The sequence below is a fragment of the Rhinolophus hipposideros genome (assembly GCF_964194185.1).
Source record: "Rhinolophus hipposideros genome assembly, chromosome: X".
Lineage (NCBI taxonomy): Eukaryota > Metazoa > Chordata > Mammalia > Chiroptera > Rhinolophidae > Rhinolophus > Rhinolophus hipposideros.
The window spans coordinates 20,227,824-20,249,941 of NC_138046.1; the positions used below are offsets into that span (position 1 = coordinate 20,227,824).

Genomic DNA, 22,118 nt, shown 5'->3' on the forward strand with positions numbered 1-22,118 from the left:
CCCACAAATATGATCAATAACCTTATAAACACTATGAACAACTTTTCTGAAACTTGTGTACAGCTTCAACTATGCAATGAAAGGGAGACTGTAAAGTGGGGGAAGAGGGAGGACATCAACATCTATGCAAAATAAATATACTTAAAGTAAAAATAAATGAGAAGATTCACAAGAAAGAGTTCCTATCTATATATAAAAGGAATAACAAAAGGCAACTGCTGGTTTTACTTAACCCTGGTAATTTTAGGGTGGCAAACCACAAATGTTGATAAGTTACTGCAACTTTGGCCAACTAGGGCTCTTTCATCCTACTGGTCTGTTTATTTTTCTCAGACTTGATCTTTACAGATATGGTCTTTAAATGGTCCCAAAAAAACCACGTTGCTATATAGTATCAAACATAGGCTATATAAATCAAAATTTCTCCTGTTCATGAACTCCTCTCTCCTGCCACTCCTCCCTTACTTTAAAAGAATCATCAATTAAGCAGTTGTTTGTCGTTCCTATATTCTGTACTTCAATGTTTCACATTGTGAAGAATACACATCAGTGGGGATACATGAGATAATTTCAGGAAGTATAATAGATTTTTTTTAAAAAATGGGGGCTGGCCCGATGGCTCAGGTGGTTAGAGCTCCGTGCTCCTAACTCCGAAGGCTGTCGGTTCGATTCCCACATGGGCCAGTGGGCTCTCCACCACAAGGTTGCCAGTTCAACTCCTCGAGTCCCACAAGTAATGGTGGGCTGCGCCCCCTACAACTAGCAATGGCAACTGGACCTGGAGCTGAGCTGCGCCCTCCACAACTAAGACTCAAAGGACAACAACTTGAAGCTGAATGGCACCCTCCCCAACTGAAATTGAAAGGACAACAACTTGACTTGGAAAAAAATCCTGGAAGTACACACTGTTCCCCAATAAAGTGCTGTTCCCCACCCCAATAAAATCTAAAAAAAAAAAAGGAATGCATTAGAACAGATTTAAAAAATAAAAAAACAATTGGTACTTTGCTTTTTTTACCTATTTACTCGAAATTAGATGAGTAAAATATATAAGTAGTACACTAAACGTGTAATTTCTGGACTATTAAAGTATCGTTTCTAAATAGATTTAAGATAAATTATGGATTTTTAAAAATAGATAAATAATAATACAGATGACTCATATATGGCAAAAATCACCAAGGCAAGGTGGTGCATGAATTACTGAAATTTAAGAAGCACTGTTCTTTTCTCTGGGGAAAAAAATAATTAAGAGTACCATCAGTTAGATAACCAAGCCAGAAACCTGGCAGTCATCCTGTACTCCTCCCTCTCCATTCCTCTTCATCCCATCATTGATCCACCTCGAATCTCCACATATAAAACAGATTAAAGCAGTGTTGCCCTGCTTCAGCTCTTCCATGCCTATTCAGCCTCTTTCCTAGCCTCATGGCAGCCCCAGGACACTTCTAATACCCTAGGGTCCAGTAGAAGACAGTTTGAGAACCACAAGACAGATTCCAAACACAGTGTGATTGAGACTTCCAAGTTAAAAAGATCTGAGTTGGAGTCCTACTTCTGCTACTTACTAGCTGTACACCCCTCGTCATGTTACTTACCCTCTCTGAGATTAAGCTTCATCATCTGTAAAACGACAGTACTAGATTCTACTAAGAGGGCTGTTCTAAGGATTAAATTAGTCAATGAATATAGAGTAATATAACATTGCTCCTGGCACATAACAGGCATTCAATGTTATTATTCTTACCATTGTATAGAGGATCTCTCTCCATAATCTGGCTTCTGTCTTCCCCCCTTTTTTAGCTTCATTTCTAGCTGTACCTCCCAAACCCCAAACCTTATGCCACAGACATGCTCAACTATTCAGTCTCCCAATCATAGCATGCTGTTTCAGACTTCTAAGCTCTTGATCCACTGGTTTCCCTACTAGAAATGTTTGTCCGCCCATTTTTATGACAAACACCTTTGCAGTCCCTCCATTATATCCTCCTTGCCCCTTAGTCTCCTATTATGTAACATTTTGTTGCATTGATTATTTCCATGCCATCTCCCCACTTAGAACTGTGAACTTTTAGAGGACAGGGACCATGTCTACTTGTCTTTGTATCCCCAACACCTAGAAGATGGTAGGTTTCCCATTAATGTTGGCTAAGTGACTATAATAGAAAGCAAATTGTAAGTGAAGCAACATTCTTATATTGCTATAGTAAGTTCTCAACACTTACACTGATAATGCAAGCATCTTTCGGTGTGCCACTTTTGGTAATAAAACATCCTATTGGAAATCCTGGTGTGCAGTGTTTTTTTCCATTTTCCATATTCCAACACCATATTACTGGCATATTATCAATAATCCTAAATAAATATTTTAAAAAGAATATATTTAACAAACATTTCACATCAACAATACTAACACCATCTTACATATATTTAGGTTCGAATTTTTAATAGAAGTCAAGTCACAAAAAAATTACATAATTTCAAGTATCTATTAAAACTACTTCTGAAAGAAAATGAAAAATTAAGTCATGTCTTTCAGATGCGAAACCTACCAGTGATGCTGATAATTCAGTTGTATTCCTTTCTTCAAAAAAGCCAACTTTTTGTTTTGGTCTTCATTTGCTGTATCATAAGATTTTACACATACTTTTATACATGTTTCTGTTTTGTTAAAAGAAAACTGTTAAGAAAGAATTAAATATATTAAGAGATTGGACTAAATTTTATAAATCAAATGTCACAAAATAAGCATTTTATCTGACAGATCATCCTCAATACTATCTCCTGTAAGTTTCAATTCATACCAAAATTATTACACTAGACACACACACTCACACACACACACACACACACACACACACACACTGCTTTCCTCACTGAACAGAATTAATTTGGCTTCTTCAGTAATATATAAAGTGGGGTATAAAATCTACTGTAGCTTCCTAAACACTAACATGATAATTCACTTAAAAGTGATAATAAAATCGATTGTAGTGACAATTACACAACTCTGGGAATATACTAAAACAACTGAATTGGACACTTTAAGTGCATGAATTATTTGGTATGTGACTATCTCTCAATAAAGCTGTTACCAAAAATTGGTAATAAAATATTTGATATGTTTAATATAAAACCTCTTGTTTACAAGGTCTGGCTATGGGTAATTATCAAGGTAAAGTGCCAGTGTGATTAATCAGGAAATACTGAGCAAGAATAAATTGTGAAAAGAAAGTCATATTTAGCACCTCATATCCTGAAATCATATAAATGTTAACCAAAAAAATCCTTATCGGAAAAATATTGACTATCTACAATCAATAAGGCAGATGAATGCAGGCAAGCTTGTCTTCCAGAGTTTGCAGCCTCACAAGCTATTAAAGAGAGAGCATTTGGCACAAATGTACATGATCACACCATCAGAAGTCATGTCCCTCTCAACTGGCTTGAGACCTCTGGAATCCATAGCCCGTCACCAAATGCTCCATTTTCACTTTGCTATACAGGTGACGTAGCAAAAACATTTCTAAGTTACCGTGGGAAAATTAACCACTTGCATATTCTCGAAAGTATTTTGAAAAGTCTGTGCTTGTAGGTTCAGTGACTTCTCCAACAATGGTCCCCAAACTTTGGGGTGCCATGGACTAGTCAATTTTCAAAGCAAATTTGCAGCAGCTAACATTAAAAAATTTTTTTACCTATAGAAGAGTTACAACAAAACAAAATAAAAAGCACATTGAAAAAGGTCCAGCAACCAACTTCTATCAATCATACCAAAATTTCATACAAAAATGACATTTCAACACCAAAACCATAGAAAGAACACACTGTCAAAATAAAGTATCGTCCCTTGGGTTGAATAAAATCACCTTTATTAAAAACTTTAAAAAAAATTCCTTATTGGTAGCTGAGTTGAACAACACTCACATTTCTTCAGTCCAAGGGACAACATTTCCTGAAAAGGTATACTTTTCTGTTAGGACAATGGTACTCCACAGGGGTATTTTATGCAATTTTAATCATGGAAAAGCTAATGTCTGACACACAGACCAAAGGAACAGATCAATGGAGAGCCCAAAAACAGACCTACACAACTATGCCCAAGTGATTTTTTTTTTAAAAAGGTGCAAAAGCAATTCAATGGAGGAAGGATAGTCTTTTCAACAAAAGGACAGCTACAGGCCAAAAAAGGAAAAAATGAATTTCAACTCAAATCTCATACCTTATGCAAAAAACAACTAAAAATGGATCACAGACTTGAATATATAAAGTAAAATTACACAACTTTTAGAAGAAAGCATAGAAGAAAATCTTCAGGACCTAAAGCTATGCAAGTCTTTCTACACTTGACACCAAAAGCAGAATCCACAAAAGGAAAACTTGATTATTGCACCTCATAAAAATCAAAAACATTTGCTTTCTGAAAGATCCTGTTAAGAGGATGAAAACACAAGGTACATACAGACTAGGAGAAACTATTTGCAAACTACTCTTCAACAATGGAATCATATCTAAAATATATAAAGAATTCTGAAAAGTCAACAGTAAAAGAACAAAAAATCCAAACAGAAAATGGGCAAAAGGGATCAAATATATGGTGACGGAAGGAGAACTGACTCTGGGTGGTAAACGCACAATGTGATATATAGATGATGTATTACAGAATTGTACACCTGAAACCTATATAACTTTACTAACTATTGTCACCCCAATAAATTTTTTTTAATTAAATTTATTGGGGTGACAATTGTTAGTAAATTTACATAGATTTCAGGTGTACAATTCTGTATTACATCGTCTATAAATCCCATTGTGTGTTCACCACCCAGAGTCAGTTCTCCTTCCATCACCATATATTTGATCCCCTTTACCCTCATCACCCACCCCCCACCCCCTTACCCTCTGGTAACCACTAAATTATTGTCTGTGTCTATGAGTTTTTGTTTCTCATTTGTTTGTCTTGTTCTTTTTGGTTTATATACCACATATCAGTGAAATCATAGGGTTCTCTGCTTTTTCTGTCTGACTTATTTCACTTAGCATTATTCTCTCGAGATCCATCCATGTTGCCCCAATAAATTTTAATTTAAAAAAAAGATTATTTAGAAAGCTACTTGACCTTTTTAAAGCATAGAACCAGGTAATAATCTTAGAAATCAAGTTACAAGTACTAAATACAGTTTTATTTTTAAAATATATACATTAAAAAAAAGAAAATGGGCAAAAGGGGAGACATCTCACTGAAGAGGAAATAGAGATGTCAAATAAGCACATGAAAAAATATTCAATATCATTAGCCATTAGGAAAATGAGAATTAAAACCATGAGACACACCTATCAGAATGGCTGAAATAAAAAAATAACACCACCAAATGTTGGCAAGAGAAACTGGATCACTCAGATTTTACTGGTGAGAATGTAAAATCGTACAGCCACTCTGGAAAACAGTTGGGCAGTTTCTTACAAAACTAAACATGCGACTATCATATCACCCAGCAATTACAATCTTGAGTGTTTATCTTAGAAAAATGAAAACGTATCTGCACCAAAAAAACCTACACATAAATGTTCATAGCAGTTTTATTCATAATAGTCAAAAGCTGTAAGCAACCCAAATGTCCTTCTATAGGGTGAATAGTTAAATAAACTGGTACATTCATACCATGGAATACTAACCACCATCTAAAAAAAATAAGTATTGATACACAAAACAACCTGGATGGATCTCAAGGGAATTATGCTGAGTTAAAAAAAAGCTAATAACAGAAAGGTTACATACTGTAAGATTCCATTTGCATAACATTATTGAAATCACATTATAGAAATAGAGGTTAGTATTTGTCAAGGGTAAAGATTGTGGAGGAAGGATGAGGGTGGCTATAAATGGGCAACATGAGGGACCTTTGTGGTAATGGAACTATGTTGTGTCAGTGAGTACATGAATCTTCACAGGTAATAAAATTGCATAATATATTAATTTATATATATATATAAATGGGGGGTGCCAAAAAATGTATACACATGACTTGTATTCATCTTTTGTTATCAGTATATATTGAGTATTACAATTTTAATACAGTTTCATCCTTTCTTAAAATGTGTATACATTTTTTGGCACCCTCTGTATATATTAATCAAATATGTACTTTCAGTATGTGCAGTTTATTGTACTTCAATTACATTTCAATGAAATTGGGGGAAAAGAACAAAAAAGTTAATGCCTTCATAATCATAACTGCTTATGAAAACATCCTTTCTCTATCCCCATATCTATTAAGATATTGAAGGCAATATCAATAGACACTGAGAGTATCTATCTGCTCATATCACCCAACACAAAATATGCAAGAACAATAAATGGATTTTTTTAATTCTACATAAAGCAAAAATAAAACTTGACAAGGAAAACCTTTATGAGGAACCACTAACATCTGCAGATAGCTTAAACAGCATATAGTAACGCATCCTTCTGGCAACACCACATCCTACCTCCTTTCCTTTTTCTCTATCTCCTTTTGAAACAAAGATTCTGCTATAATTAGAAGTACAAACAGTTCCTGACTTACAATTTTTAGAATTTACGATGGTGCAAAAGCAATATGCATTATAAATTACATAAGATATTCAACGTTATAAAAGGTTTTGTGTTAGATGATTGTGCCCAACCATAGGCTAATGTAAGCCTTGAGCACATTTAGGGTAGGCCAGGCTAAGCTTTGATGCTCAGTAGGTTAGATGCATTAAATGCATTTTTAAAAGCACTTCCTTTAATATATAAGAAACATATAAAACACAAAGCCCAACAAAGCTTCCAGAGTTGGTAATTTAGGGGGAGTCAAAGAAAATGAGCCTTTCCAGTCTACCAGGGAAGGAAGGGGTGAGAGCACATGGAATATCAATAGACCCTGGGTGAACCCAGGGCTGGGGCCACACAGGCCTAGTTCTCTACCAAGGAAAAGTGCTGGTGTGGGGACAGAGCTAGGAGTGCAGTTTCCAGGCTCTCGCCCTCACGTGGAAAGGTGCTGGCTCAGGTAGTAAACGGCCATCAACTCTGATTGGATGGCCATCAGCTGTGGCTAGTTGGCCGTCAGCTGTAACCAGTGAGCCACTGGCCACTAATATAACTGCTGTGGCTATGCTAGCTGAAAATGGGGGCTAGCAAGAAGATGGTGGCTGGAAAGCGCGGATTGCAGATTGCAGCTAGCAAGTGAGATTGGTTTGCAGAGAAGTGGACAGCAGGTTGCGGATAGTGTGGCTCCTGCTACCTGTGTATCCAACCCAGCTGCCAGCGAAAATATAGTGGTATGACTCCCCTACCTATGGCTCCGTGGGTGTTCCTTTTTGGCCTCACCATATCCTGCGTTCTTATGTGGGGAGCAGGAGCTGAGACCCCCGCATGACATCCTGCATGACAGCTGGTTTTCCTTGTCATAGTTCTGGCCTTGCTCCCATGCTCATCCCCCAGTTCTCAGAAGTTGTCCAGTTCCCAGAATGTTCCCATCCTTTAGTTCCCTAACATTTTCGCTCAGGGGAGGTCACTTACCCTGTCATGATGTCAGAGATGGGGGGAGGGGATGTCATCCTGCAGGATGGTGAGAGGAGATCTCCCTAGATACCTTCCCATTTGGATTCCATCTATTGCACTTAGTACTTGAAGATCAGGGCATCTCGGGGTACCACAAGAGTTTGTCTGAGCCCTGGCTGTCCAAAGGGGTTTTCTGAGGGCTGTCCTGTTTCCTCCTCAGAAAACACCTGCTTGGACGGGAGCTCAGTCTGACTCCAAGGTGGCATCTGGTCCTCAAGGGAAAACTGGGTGCCCAGAGGCACATCCAATTCAGAAGATGAAGGTGCCTCTAAGTGCAGAACAGGCTGTGGGTGAGGGTTCATTTCAGGGGTTTCAGTCTCATATACTTCACTCAGCTGTTTCACCAGTGGGCTTGGGTCTCCGCTGCTGGTCTTCATATGTGTCCATGCAATGCCAAGGGTAGGAGAGCCAGGATCTGAGCCCTGGGCCTGATTGGAGCCCTCCAGCTGCTCCCTTGCGGGTAGGTTTGGCTGTGGAGAGCTCTCCACCTGGATGGGAGTGCGCAGAATGCCAGCACTAGGTGAATGCGGGTCTGTCCCTCCTGAAGAAGATTGTTATGGGGCAGAGGCTGCACTGGAGTGACTGGGATGCTCTTGGCTGAGTCCATCTCAATCAGGAGTAACGGGGTGGGGGGGCAGGGCCCGGCCCAGGGCAAGGAGCAGAATGCCAGGCCCCAACTCCACCTTTGGGTGCACAGCAGCTAGAGCCTCAACTCCCTCTGTTTAAATGCATTTTTAACTTACGATATTTTCAACTTACAATAAATGGGTTTATCAAGACATAACCCCATCATGAGTTGAGGAGCATCTGTAGTCAGTTTTCAGAAGATTCATTTTAAAATAAGATTTAATAATAAGATCAGTTGCCTAACCTGATAAGGAGATGATGTTATTTTTTCTCCAAATAGTACTTGTCCAAGATTTTCAGAAGGGCTTTTCTTTCCAGAGTCTTGACAGAAGTCAAAGCTAAAAGAGGAGAGGTTCAAATAAGATTTTTAAAAATCAGCAAAGAAATGAGGTTTTGTAATTTATCTAGCCTCTCCACTTTTCATGGTAGATGCTTCTAAAAATATGACCCAGAATGTATCTAATTATGATTGATATACCTTGTTTATGCTCATGGTACTGCTCTTCACTGTTATAATGTAGGTAATCACAACCTTAAAAAATTAATTAACAGTACTTTAAGGGTTAAGCTTCAAATTGCTTTAAAAAAAATCAAACAATAGTTTCAAGCTGTACTAATTCTAACCTGAGACATTTAGAAACTAATTATCAGCTCTGATCAAGAGGAATTTAAAAACAAAATCCTCCCCCAACACATTCTCACATACTCCCTAATCAAATGATTACTAGGTGAATATAATTACAACTACATTTAAGTAAATTTGAATATAAATGGCTTAAGTAGAAGATAAAATAAATGGTAGGCCTGTGTAATATTTTAAATATTCATACCAGCACCCTACATTTACACCTGGTATTTTAATGAAAATCAGACCTGATTTTATTTCTGCTTAATTAGTGGAAATAAAGTAATACCAAAAGAAACTACAATCACTTTTTCTAAAAAGCACATCATTTGTTGTTATTCTCAAATGACTGATCGTACTTAATCTTGATTATGTAATAACTACTCATTGTTAAACAAAGCATCTTCATCCATGAAAAACCTTAGTATAAACATATTTATTCCATGTTTTGGAAATAAGCTATAACTCAGCAACAATGTTTTTTAAGTTCAAAGGGTAGTAAATTTGTAATTTGCCCCTCTTAGAAAGGAAATCAATTATGGCAACGTCCTAATTTTTTAAGCATTTCTCTTACTCACATCACAAGTTCTCTATTCTAATCATTTTTTCTTGTTACATTTATCACAAAATTACTACTACATTTCTTAATATATTCAGGGCTTTTATTCACTATCTTTAAAAATTTAAGGCACACTTTAACACAGTCACAATTATATCAGATATAATTATAATATTTATAACTTACGTATTATATTCATAAGGTAAGACAGATTCCACTGAGTCCAATCTATTTACATATAGTGCTACTGATGACTATAAGAAGAAAAAAAAAACATTCATTAATAATACAAAGTAAAATAAAGCACCACTTGCAAAATACATAATGAAGTAACTGAAAGGTAATTGGGACTATTGCTTCCATCAATTTATAACTATACAGTTACAAATTTATAACTTAGTACAGTGTTATAAATTTATAACACTAGATTTATAAATTTTTAACACAGAATAGCTATAAATTCATAACATTTCATTTATCCCACATCATCAGGTTCTCTGAATACATAAATCTTTCACATAGCTCAGCTGTTCTTAAACTTTTAAATTATAAAACCCTTTGAGAATATGATGAAAGCTAAGGCCCCTCTCCCACCAGAAGCACACACCTTCATCAAATTTTCTGTTCAGTTTTTTTTTCTTAATGAAAATTTATTTGAAATTCTTTTGTTACTGAATTTCACTAGCAGATTTTTTTTAATTTATTGGGGTGACAACTTAGTAAAATTACATAGATTTAAGGTGTACAATTCTGTATTACATCATCTATAAATCCCATTGTGTGTTCACCACCCAGAGTCAGTTCTCCTTCCATCACCATATATTTGATCCCCCTTACCCTCATCTCTCACGCCCCTCCCCCCTTACCCTCTGGTAACCACTAAACTATTGTCTGTGTCTATGAGTTTTTGTTTCTCATTTGTTTCTCTTGTTCTTTTCTTGTTTTTGGTTTATATACCACATATCAGTGAAATCATAGGGTTCTCTGCTTTTTCTGTCTGACTTATTTCGCTTAGCATTATACTCTCAAGATCCATGCATGTTGTCACAAATGTTCCTATATCATCTTTTCTTACCACCGTATAGTTTTCCATTGTGCATATATACCACAACTTTTTTTTTAACATCCCTCACACCGTGAACCCCCCTTCCCCCATCCAGCACCACCCCGACCTCACACCGAGCCATCACATTATACACATAAAATTATAGTTGGCATTCATTAATGTCCAGTCTCTGGTGTACAATGCCATGACCAGGCATCCACAGCATCCCTGAGGTGGTCTCCCAAACAGGACACATGTCCATCGGACACCCAACAAAATCCCCAAACACTATTGAATAAGTTCCCCAAAGTAATTCTCAAAAAACCCTGAGGCCATCCTGATATACCACAACTTTTTTATCCAATCATCTATTGAAGGACATTTTGGTTGTTTCCATGTCTCAGCCACCTTAGATAAAGCTGCAATGAACATTGGAACACACATGTCTTTATGGATAAATGTTTTCAGATTTTTTGGGTAGATACCCAGGAGAGAAATTGCTGAGTCATATGGTAATTCCATTCGTAATTTTTTTGAGGAACCTCCACACTGCCTTCCATAACGGCTGAACCAGTCTGCATTCCCACCAACAGTGTATGAGGGTTCCTTTTTCTCCACAGCCTCTCCAACACTTGTTACTATTTGTCTTGTTAATGATAGCCATTCTGACTAGGGTGAGGGGATAGCTCATTGTGGTTTTTATTTGCATTTCTCTGATGATTAGTGATGTTGAGCATTTTTTCATGTCTATTTGCCATTTGTATGTCCTCATTGGAGAAATGTCTCTTCAGGTCCTCTGCCCATTTTTCAATTGGGATGTTTGTTATTTTGTTGTTGAATTTCATGAGTTCTTTGTATATTCTGGATATTCGACCCTTATCAGAGTCACTGATTGCAAAAACCTTCACCCATTCAGTTCGTTGCCTCTTTATTTTGTGGATGGTTTCTTTTGCTGTGCAGACGCTCTTAACATTCACATGTTCCCATTCATTTATTTTAGCTTTTACTTCCATTGCCTTTGGAGTCAAATTCATAAAATGCTCTTTGAACCCAAGGTCCATAAGTTTAGTACCTATGTTTTCTTCAATGCAGTTTGTTGTGTCAGGTCTTATGCTTAAATCTTTGATCCATTTTGAATTAATTTTGGTACATGGTAACAGATAGCAGTCCAGTTTCATTCTTTTGCACGTGGCTATCTAATTCTCCCAGCACCATTTATTGAGGAGGCTGTCTTCCCTCCATTGTATGTTTTTAGCTTCTTTGTCAAAAATTACCTGTCCATATTCATGTGGTTTAATTTCTGGGTTCTCAATTCTATTCCATTGGTCTATGTGTCTGTTTTTCTGCCAATACCATGTTGTTTTGATTATTGAAGCCCGGTAGTACAAGCTAAAGTCAGGGAGTGTGATACCTTCAGTATGGGTCTTTTTTCTTAAGATTGCTTTGGCTATTCGGGGCCTTTTGTGGTTCCAAACAAATCTGATGATTTTTGTTCTATTTCTTTTAAAAATACCATTGGGATTTTGATGGGGATTGCATTAAATCTGTATATTCCTTTGGGTAATATGACAATTTTAACCATACTTAACCATATAATATGGCCATTTATGTTGATTCTTCCAATCCATGAGCACGGAATGTCTCTCCATTTGTTTGTGTCTTCTTCAATTTCTTTCAAAAATGTCTTTTAGTTTTCAGCATATAGGTCCTTCACATCCATGGTTAAGTTTATTCCTAGGTATTTTATTCTTTTTGCTGCAGTTGCAAAAGGAATTGTTTTTTACATTTCTTTTCCTCAGATTTCATTGCTAGTATATAGGAATGAAATGGACTTTGTATGTTGATTTTGTAGCCTTCAACTTTACCGTATTCGTTGATTGTTTCTAACAGCTTTTTGGTGTAGTCTTTAGGGTTTTCTATATATAACATCATGTCATCTGCAAAGAGTGATAATTTAAATTCTTCATTCCCAATTTGGATGCCTTTTATTTCTTTCTCTTCCCTGATTGCTCTGTCAAGGACTTCTAACACTATGTTGAAAAGCAGAGGTGATAGGGGACAGCCCTGTCGTGTTCCTGAACATAGAGCAAAGGGCTTCAGATTTTCACCATTAATTATGAGATTAGCTGAGTGCTTGTAATATATGGCCTTTATTATGTTAAGGTATTTTCCTTCTATACCTATTTTGTTAAGTGTTTTAATCATAAATGGATGTTGTATCTTGTCAAATGCTTTTTCTGCATCAATTGCTATAATCATACGATTTTTGTCCTTTATTTTGCTTATCTCATGTATCACATTGATGGTTTTGTGGATGTTGAATCAACCTTGTGCCCCGGGGATGAACCCCACTTGGTCGTGATGAATAATCTTTTTAATGGGTTGTCATATTCGATTTGCTAGAATTTTGTTTAGGATCTTTGCATCTGTATTCATCAGAGAAATTGGTCTGTAGTTTTCTTTTTTTGTGTGTTGTCCTTACCAGGTTTTGGTATTAGGGTAATATTGGTCTCATAAAATGAGTTACGAAGTACTGTCTCTTCTTCAATTTTTTGGAAGAGTTTGAGCAGGATTGCTATTAGATTCTCTTTAAAGGTTTGGTAGAATTCACTAGTAAAGCCATCTGGTCCAGGACTTTTGCTTTTCGGAACATTTTGGATGACTGATTCAATTTCGTTACTGGTGATCGGTCTGCTTACATTTTCCTGTTCTTCATGGTTCAGCCTTGGAAGGCTATATGTTTCTAAGAACTTGTCCATTTCTTCTAGGTTATTGAATTTGGTGGCATATAGTCCTTCATAGTATTCTTGGATGATGCTTTGTTTTTCTGTGGTGTCCGTGATAACTTCCCCTTTTTCATTTCTGATTTTGTTAATTAGTGTCTCCTCTCTTCTTATCTTAGTGAGTCTAGCCAAGGATTTGTCGATTTTGTCAATCTTTTCAAAGAACCAGCTCTATGTCACATTAATTTTTTCTATTGTGTTTTTGTTCTCTATTTCATTTAGTTTGCTCTGATTTTTGTTATTTCCTTTCTTCTGCTGACCTTGAGATACACTTGTTCTTCTTTTTTTAGTTCTTTAAGGTGTAACATGAGGTTACTTATTTGGGATTTTTCTTGTTTCTTGAGATAGGCCAGTAATGATATAAATTTCCCTCTTAAAACTGTTTTTGCTGCATCCAAAATTTTTGGTAGGATGTATTTTCATTGTCATTTGTTTCTATGTATCTTTTGATCTCTCCTCTAATTTCTTCTTTGACCCAGTCATTCTTTAATTATATTTTGTTTAATCTCCATGTATTTGTGTTTTTTCCTGCTTTCTTTTTGCAGTTGATATCCAATTTCAAAGCCTTGTGATCAGAGAATATGGCTGGTATTATTTCAATCTTCTTAAATTTGCAGAGGCTGACTTTATGTCCCAATATATGGTCTATCCTTGAGAACGTTCCATGTACTCACAAAAAGAATGTGTAGTCTGATCTTTTAGAATGAAGTGCTCTATATATGTCAATTATGTCCATTTCATCTAATGCGTCATTTAGGGCTGCTATTTCGTTACTTATTTTCTGTTTGGATGATCTATCCATAGCTGTCGATGATGTATGTAGGTCCCCTAGTTAATTGTGTTTTGGTCAATTTCTCCCTTTAGTTCTGTTAGTAGTTGCTTGGTATATTTCGGTGCTCTGTGATTGGGGGCATAAATATTGATGACTGTTATGTCTTCTTGTTGTATAGTCCCCTTTACCATTATGAAATGTCCATCTTTGTCTCTTGTTATCTTTTTCACCCTGAAGTCTGTTTCATCTGATATCATTATGGCTACACCTGATTTTCTTTGGGTACCATTTGCTTGGAGTGTCAATTTCTACCCTTTCACTTTGAGTCTATGCTTGTCCTTGTAGCTGAGATGTGTCTCTTGGAGACAGCATATGGTTTGGTTTAGTTTTCTGATCCAATCTGCTGCTCTGTGCCTTTTATTGGTGAGTTCTGTCCATTTACATTTAGGGTGATTACTGATACGTGAGGCTTTCCGGTCATTCTGTCTTTAGTTTTCTGGTGCGGCTGTGTCTCCATTATTTCTTTGCCTTTTTGTTGTTGTCTATTATTTCTGTGTGTTGCTTTCTATGATGTTTCCCTCTGTTTCTTCTTTTATTACAGTATATACTTCAGTTCTGGATTTTTTGAGTGGTTACCCTTAAGTTTATGTAAAAGAAAGTTTGATACTTAGAGTATTCCATATTCTTCAGCACGCTTACTTTCTCCATTCCCATAATCCGGTTCAGGCCTTTACTGTCCCCCGTTTTATGTTTTGGTTGCCACAAATTGTCCCTGTTGATGGTGGTCGATTAGCCTCCTTTAGTATTTCATGTAATGCAGGTCGTGTATTAGAAAATTGCCTCAGCTTCTGTATGTATGGAAAGGTCTTTATTCCTCTTTCATATCTAAATGATATCTTTGTTGGATATATCATTCTTGGCTTATAATTTCTCTCTTTCAATAGTTTCAATATTTAGTTCCACTCCCTCCTGGCTTGTAGAGTTTCTGCTGAAAAACCTGATGATAATCTAATGGGCCTTCCTTTGTAGGTTACCGTCTTCTTTTCCCTGGCTACCTTGAAGATTATTTCTTTGTCGTTAATTTTAGACTGCTTAAGTACAATGTGACTTGGAGAAGACCTATTGGGATTGAGGTAATTAGGTGTTCTATTTGCTTCTTGGATTCGATGATCCAGTTCTGTCTACAAGTTTCGGAAGCTCTCATCAACAATTTGCTTGAATATATTCTCTGTTCCCTTTTCTCTTTCTTCTTCTGGTATGCCCATTATTCTTATATTGCTCTTTCTGATGGAGTCAGAAAGTTCTTGTAGAATTCTTTCATTTCTTTTAAGTCTCAAGTCTCTTTCTTCTTCCATCTGTGTCATTTCCAGGTTTCTATCTTTGATATTACTGATTCTTTCCTCCATCTGGTCAACTCTACTATCTAAAATGGTTATTTCATTCTTAATTTCTTCCATTGAGTTCTTAATCTCCAGAAATTCTATTTGTTTTTTTTTTTAATTTCAATCTTTCGTAAAATGCTCATATTGTTCTTTGATTGTGTTTCTGAGTTCATTAAACTGCCTTTCTGTGTTTTCTTGCATCTCTTTGAGTTTTTTTAGAACTGCAATCTTGAATTTTCTGTCATTTAAGTCACATATTTCCGTATCGTTAAGTTCCTTTTCTGCAGGCTTTTCACTTTCTTTCTGAGCTGTCTTGTTGCCTTGGTTATTCATGGCAATTACTGATGTATTATTTCTCTTCCTAGACATCTACAGGAGTGGCTTCTGCAACACGTTGATAGGAAGAGGTCTTTGTTTTCCAGTACTTGTTGGTAGAATGTTTTATTTTCTCTCCAACAGCAGCCTTTTTTTTTCTCTCTCACACGGTAGTGCTGTTTTCTCTGCACTATTATAGCTTCTCACACAATGGAGGGATTCCCTGGGAGATGGGCTTCTCCTCTGTTAATAGTTTGCTGGGTCACAGGGCGCAGTGTCAGTGTGGGTATGCAGAGAGTTTTTAAAGTTCCAAAGCTCTTTCTGCACCAGATTCAGAGCCCGTATGTTTCAGCAGTTTTGTTTACTCCTGCAGGGATCCGCCAAGATAGGTGGGGCCAGGGGCAGGGTGAGTTGTGAGAGGTCGCCCAAAGCAATGACGGAGACTACCACCACAGTTAGGCCTGCTTCCACAGCTTCCTCCCTTTTGATGGAACTAGTTGGGCTGCCAATCTGTGTCTGCGTTCCACAGTTCGCAGAACAGCAAATATTCTGTTCTTTTGATCTGAAACTGCTACTGTTCCGTTTCTAGCTCCTGGCAAGTGGGGGCGGGCAAGCTCTGGGAGAGTGGGAGGAGCCAGCTAGTCTCAGTGCCTAAGGCTTCCGTTCTCTGCTTGGCAGTGAGGGCTTAAACCACCGTTTTCAGCATTCTTCCCTCAGTCTTTTCTCCGAGGTATCTGCTGTGAGCATTGGGTTTAGCCGTGTTATGTGCTTCCCCTATTCAGCCCTGTGGGCCATAAGCAGAGTCCTAGCAGTCCAAGTTCTTCCCTCTCCCGCAGTTGCGTTAGTTCTGGGATGCAGCGAGCTTGGAACACTGAGCTAGGTCTGCCGTCCTGCACCCACACGGCTCCGTTTCCGCACTTCTCTCTTCCCTTCTCCTCTGGTCATGCAATTCGCCCACCTTTAGGTGAATTCAGTAGTGGGCCTCTTTGTCTTGCCTGTCTGCTGTGCAGGGAGTCCTTTGTGGGATTATTGTTGTTCGATTAGTTGTAAATTCCAGGGGAGCTTTACAGAGGCTCACCTCATGCCGCCATTTTGATCTCTCTTTCCAGATTTTTTGTTATTAAATTTCTGTTCAGTTTTAAGAGGCTTCTTCGAGCCCCTGGTGTCCATGGAACTTAGGTTAAAAACTTGAGATAATTAAAGCTACCTACATTAAGTGCTTTTCTTGTATTGTTTCGACCACTTTTATAAGACTCATTCCAAAATACACTTCACTCTTTTTTATCTTAAACAGAAGATGATGGTCATAATTTAATCTTCCTGATGACTGAAGTTCACTTTAGACATTAATCGTTGCACCTGCATTGACTTGTGATATTCTTAGTATCAAATGATCTGAGAAGAGCTATTTGTCCCAAAATTAAATGCTGAGAGATGACTACCCACACCTCTGCCACCCTCACCCCCTCACTCCTACCAAAAAACTTAAACTTTGTTTGCAAAACTTTTATGTTTCTTTCCTTGTGGCTATCAGCTGTCATTGTGCTTCCTCTCCCTTCCTTTTTCTCCCCTAATCTGCTAAAGAGCAAGCCCTCAATCTGGAATAAATAACTAGATTTGTCAAAACTATGTCTAAGAGATTTTCTGAGATCATGAGAGAACATTATGATATCTATTCTGGCTCTTCACAGGACATTTTTGCTTACTTCCCTGTGTCTCAGCTGTACTCTTAATAATTTACCAGGTAGGATTTGTTTTAACTTTTATTTATTTTAAGTGTGTTTTTCCGGGACCCATCAGCTCCCAGTCAAGTAGTTGTTTCAATCAAGTTGTGGAGGGCGCAGCTCACAGTGGCCCATGTGTGGATCAAACCGGCAACCCTGGTGTTATGAGCATCGTGCTATAACCAACTGAGCTAAACCAGCCACCCCTGGATAGGATTTTTTAAATCACTAAGACAGCACAACTTGGGCAATCACTTTATTCTTTTTCAAAGTGCAATACATTGCTTTTTTAAAAAATTGAACATCTGCTATCATCTTTACCATATGGTTAGATTTTTTTAAATAATTTTTTTATGTTTCAATTACATTTGACTTACAATATTGTATTAGTTTCAGGTGTACAACATAGTGATTAGTCATTTATATAGCTTACAAATGATCACCTCGATGAATTTAGTACCCATCTGACTCTATAGTAGTTATTAAAGTATTATTGACTATATTCCCTATAAAATTGTGGGGACGGAGTCCCAGAGAGCAGTTTCCAGGCTCTTGGCCTCGTGTGGGGTGGTGCTGGATCAGGTGGTGGATGGCTGTCGTCTGTAACTGGTTGGCTGTTGGCTGCAGCTGGTTGGCCAATTGGCTGCTGACGTAACTGCCGTGATGGCGTCCGTTGGTTGGTTGGTTGGCAGGCAGAGAGAAGTGAATGGCGGACTGCGGATAACGTGGATCCTACTTTGTGTGTCTCGCCTGGCCACCAGCGATTATATACTGGTATGACTCCCCTATCTATGGCTCCGTGGGTGTTCCTTTTTGGCCTCACTATATCCTGCATTCTTATGTGGGGAGCAGGACCAGAGACCCCACATGAGTCCCTGCATGACAAATGGCACATCAAGCAGGGTATGGTGTCAGCCAAAACTCTCTGTAAGGTAATGGAGCAGTTTACACATATGAAAGTTCAGTTTCAGAAGGCCTGTGAGGAGCTGTGCCTGGAACGGAAGGCGTGGTCTGCCTGGGAGACTCGAGCTTCCAGATGGCATACCACCCTCTTGGCCATAGAAGGTCTCGCCTTCCTTTTGGTAATCTGGTGCTGCTGTAGGCTTCGAGGGTTGCAGACATCTTGCACTGAGGCCTCCACCCAATCAGATGACTGGCATGGCGAGCAGGATTCTGGCCAGGTAGAAATGGCGTCTGACTCTGGGCAGGACATGTGGCCCCCACACAGTGTGTGGTACCCGGTAGCCACTGTTCTCAGAAGTTGGATCCCTGAGGAGGGGTGGGAGGACATGGATGGCTCTCCAGCCAGCGTGGAGAGGACCCTGAAGGTTCTGGCTAAGCGGTTGCTGGAGGAGGCGAAGTGTATAGCCGGCAGTGTGGGCTGGATGTTCCTCACCACCTTGCGTCGTAACATGGAGGACGCGCTTAATGAAATAGCTCAGGTGCTGGACAAGCAGTCCAAAGGGGAGGTACTGGAAGCTCAGGACCATCGGTTAGAAGAGGTTCTCACCACAGTGCATCAAACTCGGAGGAAGCGCTTGCTGGAACAGCCCAGGTGCGAGACCAGGTGTCCTGGTGGGAGGTGTTGGAAGCTCAGGTCCGCCTGTTAGAGGAGGAGCCCCACAGTGGAGACTCCAGCCCATTCTGAAGCAAAAGTAAAACGAGCAACCTTTGGGCCCAGTGGCCATTGCTCCTGGTAACCCAACTGTGACTGAGTTCACAACCTACACCCCTTACACTCCCACTGAGTTGCAGGAGCTGGGGAGGTGGAGCCGACAGCGCCCTGTAGAGCCAATCTCGGCTTGGCTACTACGTTTATGGGATGAGGGGGCAGACAGCATTCTCTGCTCCCCAGGTGAAATGGAAAATCTAGCCTCCATGATGGAGCATCCGTCCCTGCTACACAGGTTACAGAATTGCCATAGGTTGGCCCAAGACCAGTGCAAACACACTCTAATGGAGTGGCTCACTGCTGTTGTACGCACAGTATGGGGAGAAGCTGGCGAGCTGCCAGACACTGTGAGTCAATGGCAGTCATATACTGAACTTAATCAAATCATCCATGAAATGGGTATGAGACATGCTATGTTCAACCCTAATATGCAGGGGCCGGATGACGAGCATTTTACAACCAACATGAGAGATCTGGTTTTGGATATTGCCTCTGCAAGTGTTTTGGATCCTTGGTTGCCATTCTTATGCCCTATGTGGAGTAGCAGATCCATGAAGTTATAACTGCCATGGCCACCCTAGGGGATGTTGAAAACCGGGGACAAAGAAAGTTAAGACAGGAGGTCCGAGAAGTTAAGACCTGGAAGCCCAAATCAAAAGTAAGGGGGCAACGTTGCAGGCCTCAGAGAGTAAGATGCATGCAGATGTGGCGTGATCTCGTGGCAGCAGGGGTTGATTGGGAAAAAATAGGCCAACAACCCAATGCAGTCTTGTTGGAACTTTGGAAACAGTTGCATCCGGAACACCAATTCCGGCAAAGCCTAAAGGAGAAGTCCGTGTCCCTCCAGGACTTCATGCGTCTGCTTGAGGCCGACTACTTTCAGCTTGATTAGGGGGTTTTGGCCCTAGTTGACACTGGCGCAGACTGCAGTCTTGTTTATGGGAACCCAGAACTGTTCCCTGGACCAGCAATCTGCATTGATGGCTATGGGGGAAAGACTGTGACTATAAACGCCGTTTCCCTACATGGCCTCAGCTTATAGACGTCGGTAGGAAAGTTCAGTCTCCGGATCCGGGTGGTGAAAGCGGTGACAAGCGGGCATGCTCACCACCCTCCCCAAGTGTTGTCGCAGCCTCGGCGCGTGGTGACAGTGTGACAGTACCACCTGCCAGGAGGACAGGAGATTGGTGGTACAATATTGGAATTGGAGAAAGCACCTATTGTAAGGCCGACGCCCGGTCCCTTTAACTCCCCAGTATGGCCTGTCAAGAAGCCAGATGAAAACTGGCGAATGACTGTGGACTATGAGAAGTTAAATAAAGTGACACCACCTTTGCACACTGCAGTGACTTCAATTCATGATTTGATGGATTGTCTGACTGTCCACCTGGGAACGTACCACTATGTAGTGGACTTGGCCAATGCTTTTTTCTCCATTGCCATTGCACCCGAGTGTCAAGAGCAGTTTGCTTTTACTTGGGATGGGCGGCAGTGGACTTTTCAAGTCCTTCTGCAAGGATACTTGCACAGCCCCACTATCTGCCACAGGCTCGTGGCCCAGGATTTGGCACAGTGGGATCACCCGTCCTCTGTGGCCTTGTTTCATTATGTCGATGATATTTTAGATTTAAAGCAAGCAGCTCCCTCTGTTCTCTGCCACATGAAGTCACGTGGCTGGGTGGTGAATGAGGAAAAGGTCCAAAGCCCTGGCTTATCCATCAAGTTTTGGGGTGTTGTGTGGTCGGGTAAAACAAAGGTCATACCTGAGGCAATTATTGACAAAATACAAGCCTTTCTCCGGCCAACCAAGGGCTCCCAACTGCAGACGTATTTGGGTCTGCTGGGACATTGGCGGGCATTTTTACCTCATTTAGCACAAATGGCAAGGCCCTTATATAACATGATAAAAAAGGGGGCCTCATGGGATTGGACAAAGGCTATAGAGCAAGACTTTGTTGCCACTAAATGGGCAGTACAGCAGGCACAGGCTCTGCAAGTAGTAGACCCCGGCCACGCATTTGAACTTGATGTTCATGTAACCCAAGAGGGGTATGGTTGGGGCCTCTGGCAACAGCAGGAGCATCTCCAGTTGCCACTGGGATTTTGGTCCCAATTGTGGAAAGGAGTGGAAGTCCGCTACTTTCTAATAGAGAAACACCTGGCTGCTGTGTACGCAGGCGTACTGGCCACAGAAGCCATCACAGGAAAGGCATGGGTGTTGGTTCAAACAACCTATCCCGTCCAGGGGTGGGTCTGTACATGGACCCAGGGACCCAAAACAGGGGTGGCACAGACCACCACCTTCGCCAATTGGGGTGCCTACTTGGAGCAACGTAGCACCCTTAGTTCAAGCCCTTTGAGCACAGAGCTACAACAGGTCCTGGGGCCTGTGGAGCTTGTAGCCCAGGCTGAGCCAAGCGCTCTGCCTAGAGGGGAGGACTTGGATCCCTCGCCTTACAGAGAAGGACAGTCCCCAGTACCTGAAGATGCCTGGTTTACTGATGGTTCTAGCTGAGGAGCTGCAGCCATTTGGACTGCTATTGGTGTGAAGCCCAAAACAGACACCATTTGGTTTGATACTGGGACAGGCCAGAGTAGCCAGTGGGCTGAGCTACAGGTTGTGTGGATGGTAATCAGCCATGAGCCCGGGCCCCTAGTTGTTTGTACTGACAACTGGGCAGTGTTCCAGAGCCTAATGTTTTGGCTCCCTCGGTGGAAACGCCAAAACTGGTTGGTAGGATACTGTCCACTGTGGGGTCAAGCCATGTGGCAGGACCTCTGCAGCCTAGGGCAGAGAAAGGAGGTGACTCTAATGCATGTCACAGTTCACTCCCCCTTAGTGTCCCCAGGTAATGATGAAGCAGATGCCCTAGCATGGGTCCGATGGTTAGAACGGGCTCCTGCCACTGATGTGGCCCATTGGCTGCACAGGAAATTGCAGCACGCTGGAAGCCGAACCATGTGGCAGGTGAGCAGACGCTGGGGTCTGCCTTTGAAATGGCAGGAAATAGCAGATGCCTGCTATAACT

At 40.1% G+C, this 22,118-nt stretch overlaps 1 protein-coding gene and 1 pseudogene across 2 annotated transcripts in view; both read right to left on the bottom strand.

Annotated features, from left to right (window-relative positions):
• Positions 1-22,118, bottom strand: part of LOC308495358 (transmembrane 9 superfamily member 2-like) — a 124,823-nt gene that overhangs the window by 79,378 nt on the left and 23,327 nt on the right. The window contains exons 2-5 of the mRNA XM_081043406.1: positions 9,583-9,650; positions 8,457-8,550; positions 2,553-2,680; positions 2,226-2,355 (exon numbers count right to left, since the gene is read on the bottom strand). Of these exons, the coding sequence (XP_080899532.1) occupies positions 2,226-2,355; positions 2,553-2,680; positions 8,457-8,550; positions 9,583-9,650 (420 nt within the window). The remainder of the gene's footprint in view (positions 1-2,225; positions 2,356-2,552; positions 2,681-8,456; positions 8,551-9,582; positions 9,651-22,118) is intronic.
• Positions 6,710-8,192, bottom strand: LOC308494431 (cell division cycle-associated protein 3-like; annotated as a pseudogene). The gene is made up of 2 exons: positions 7,352-8,192; positions 6,710-6,765 (listed from the first exon to the last, which is right to left on the bottom strand). The product of its transcript is annotated as a cell division cycle-associated protein 3-like (transcript).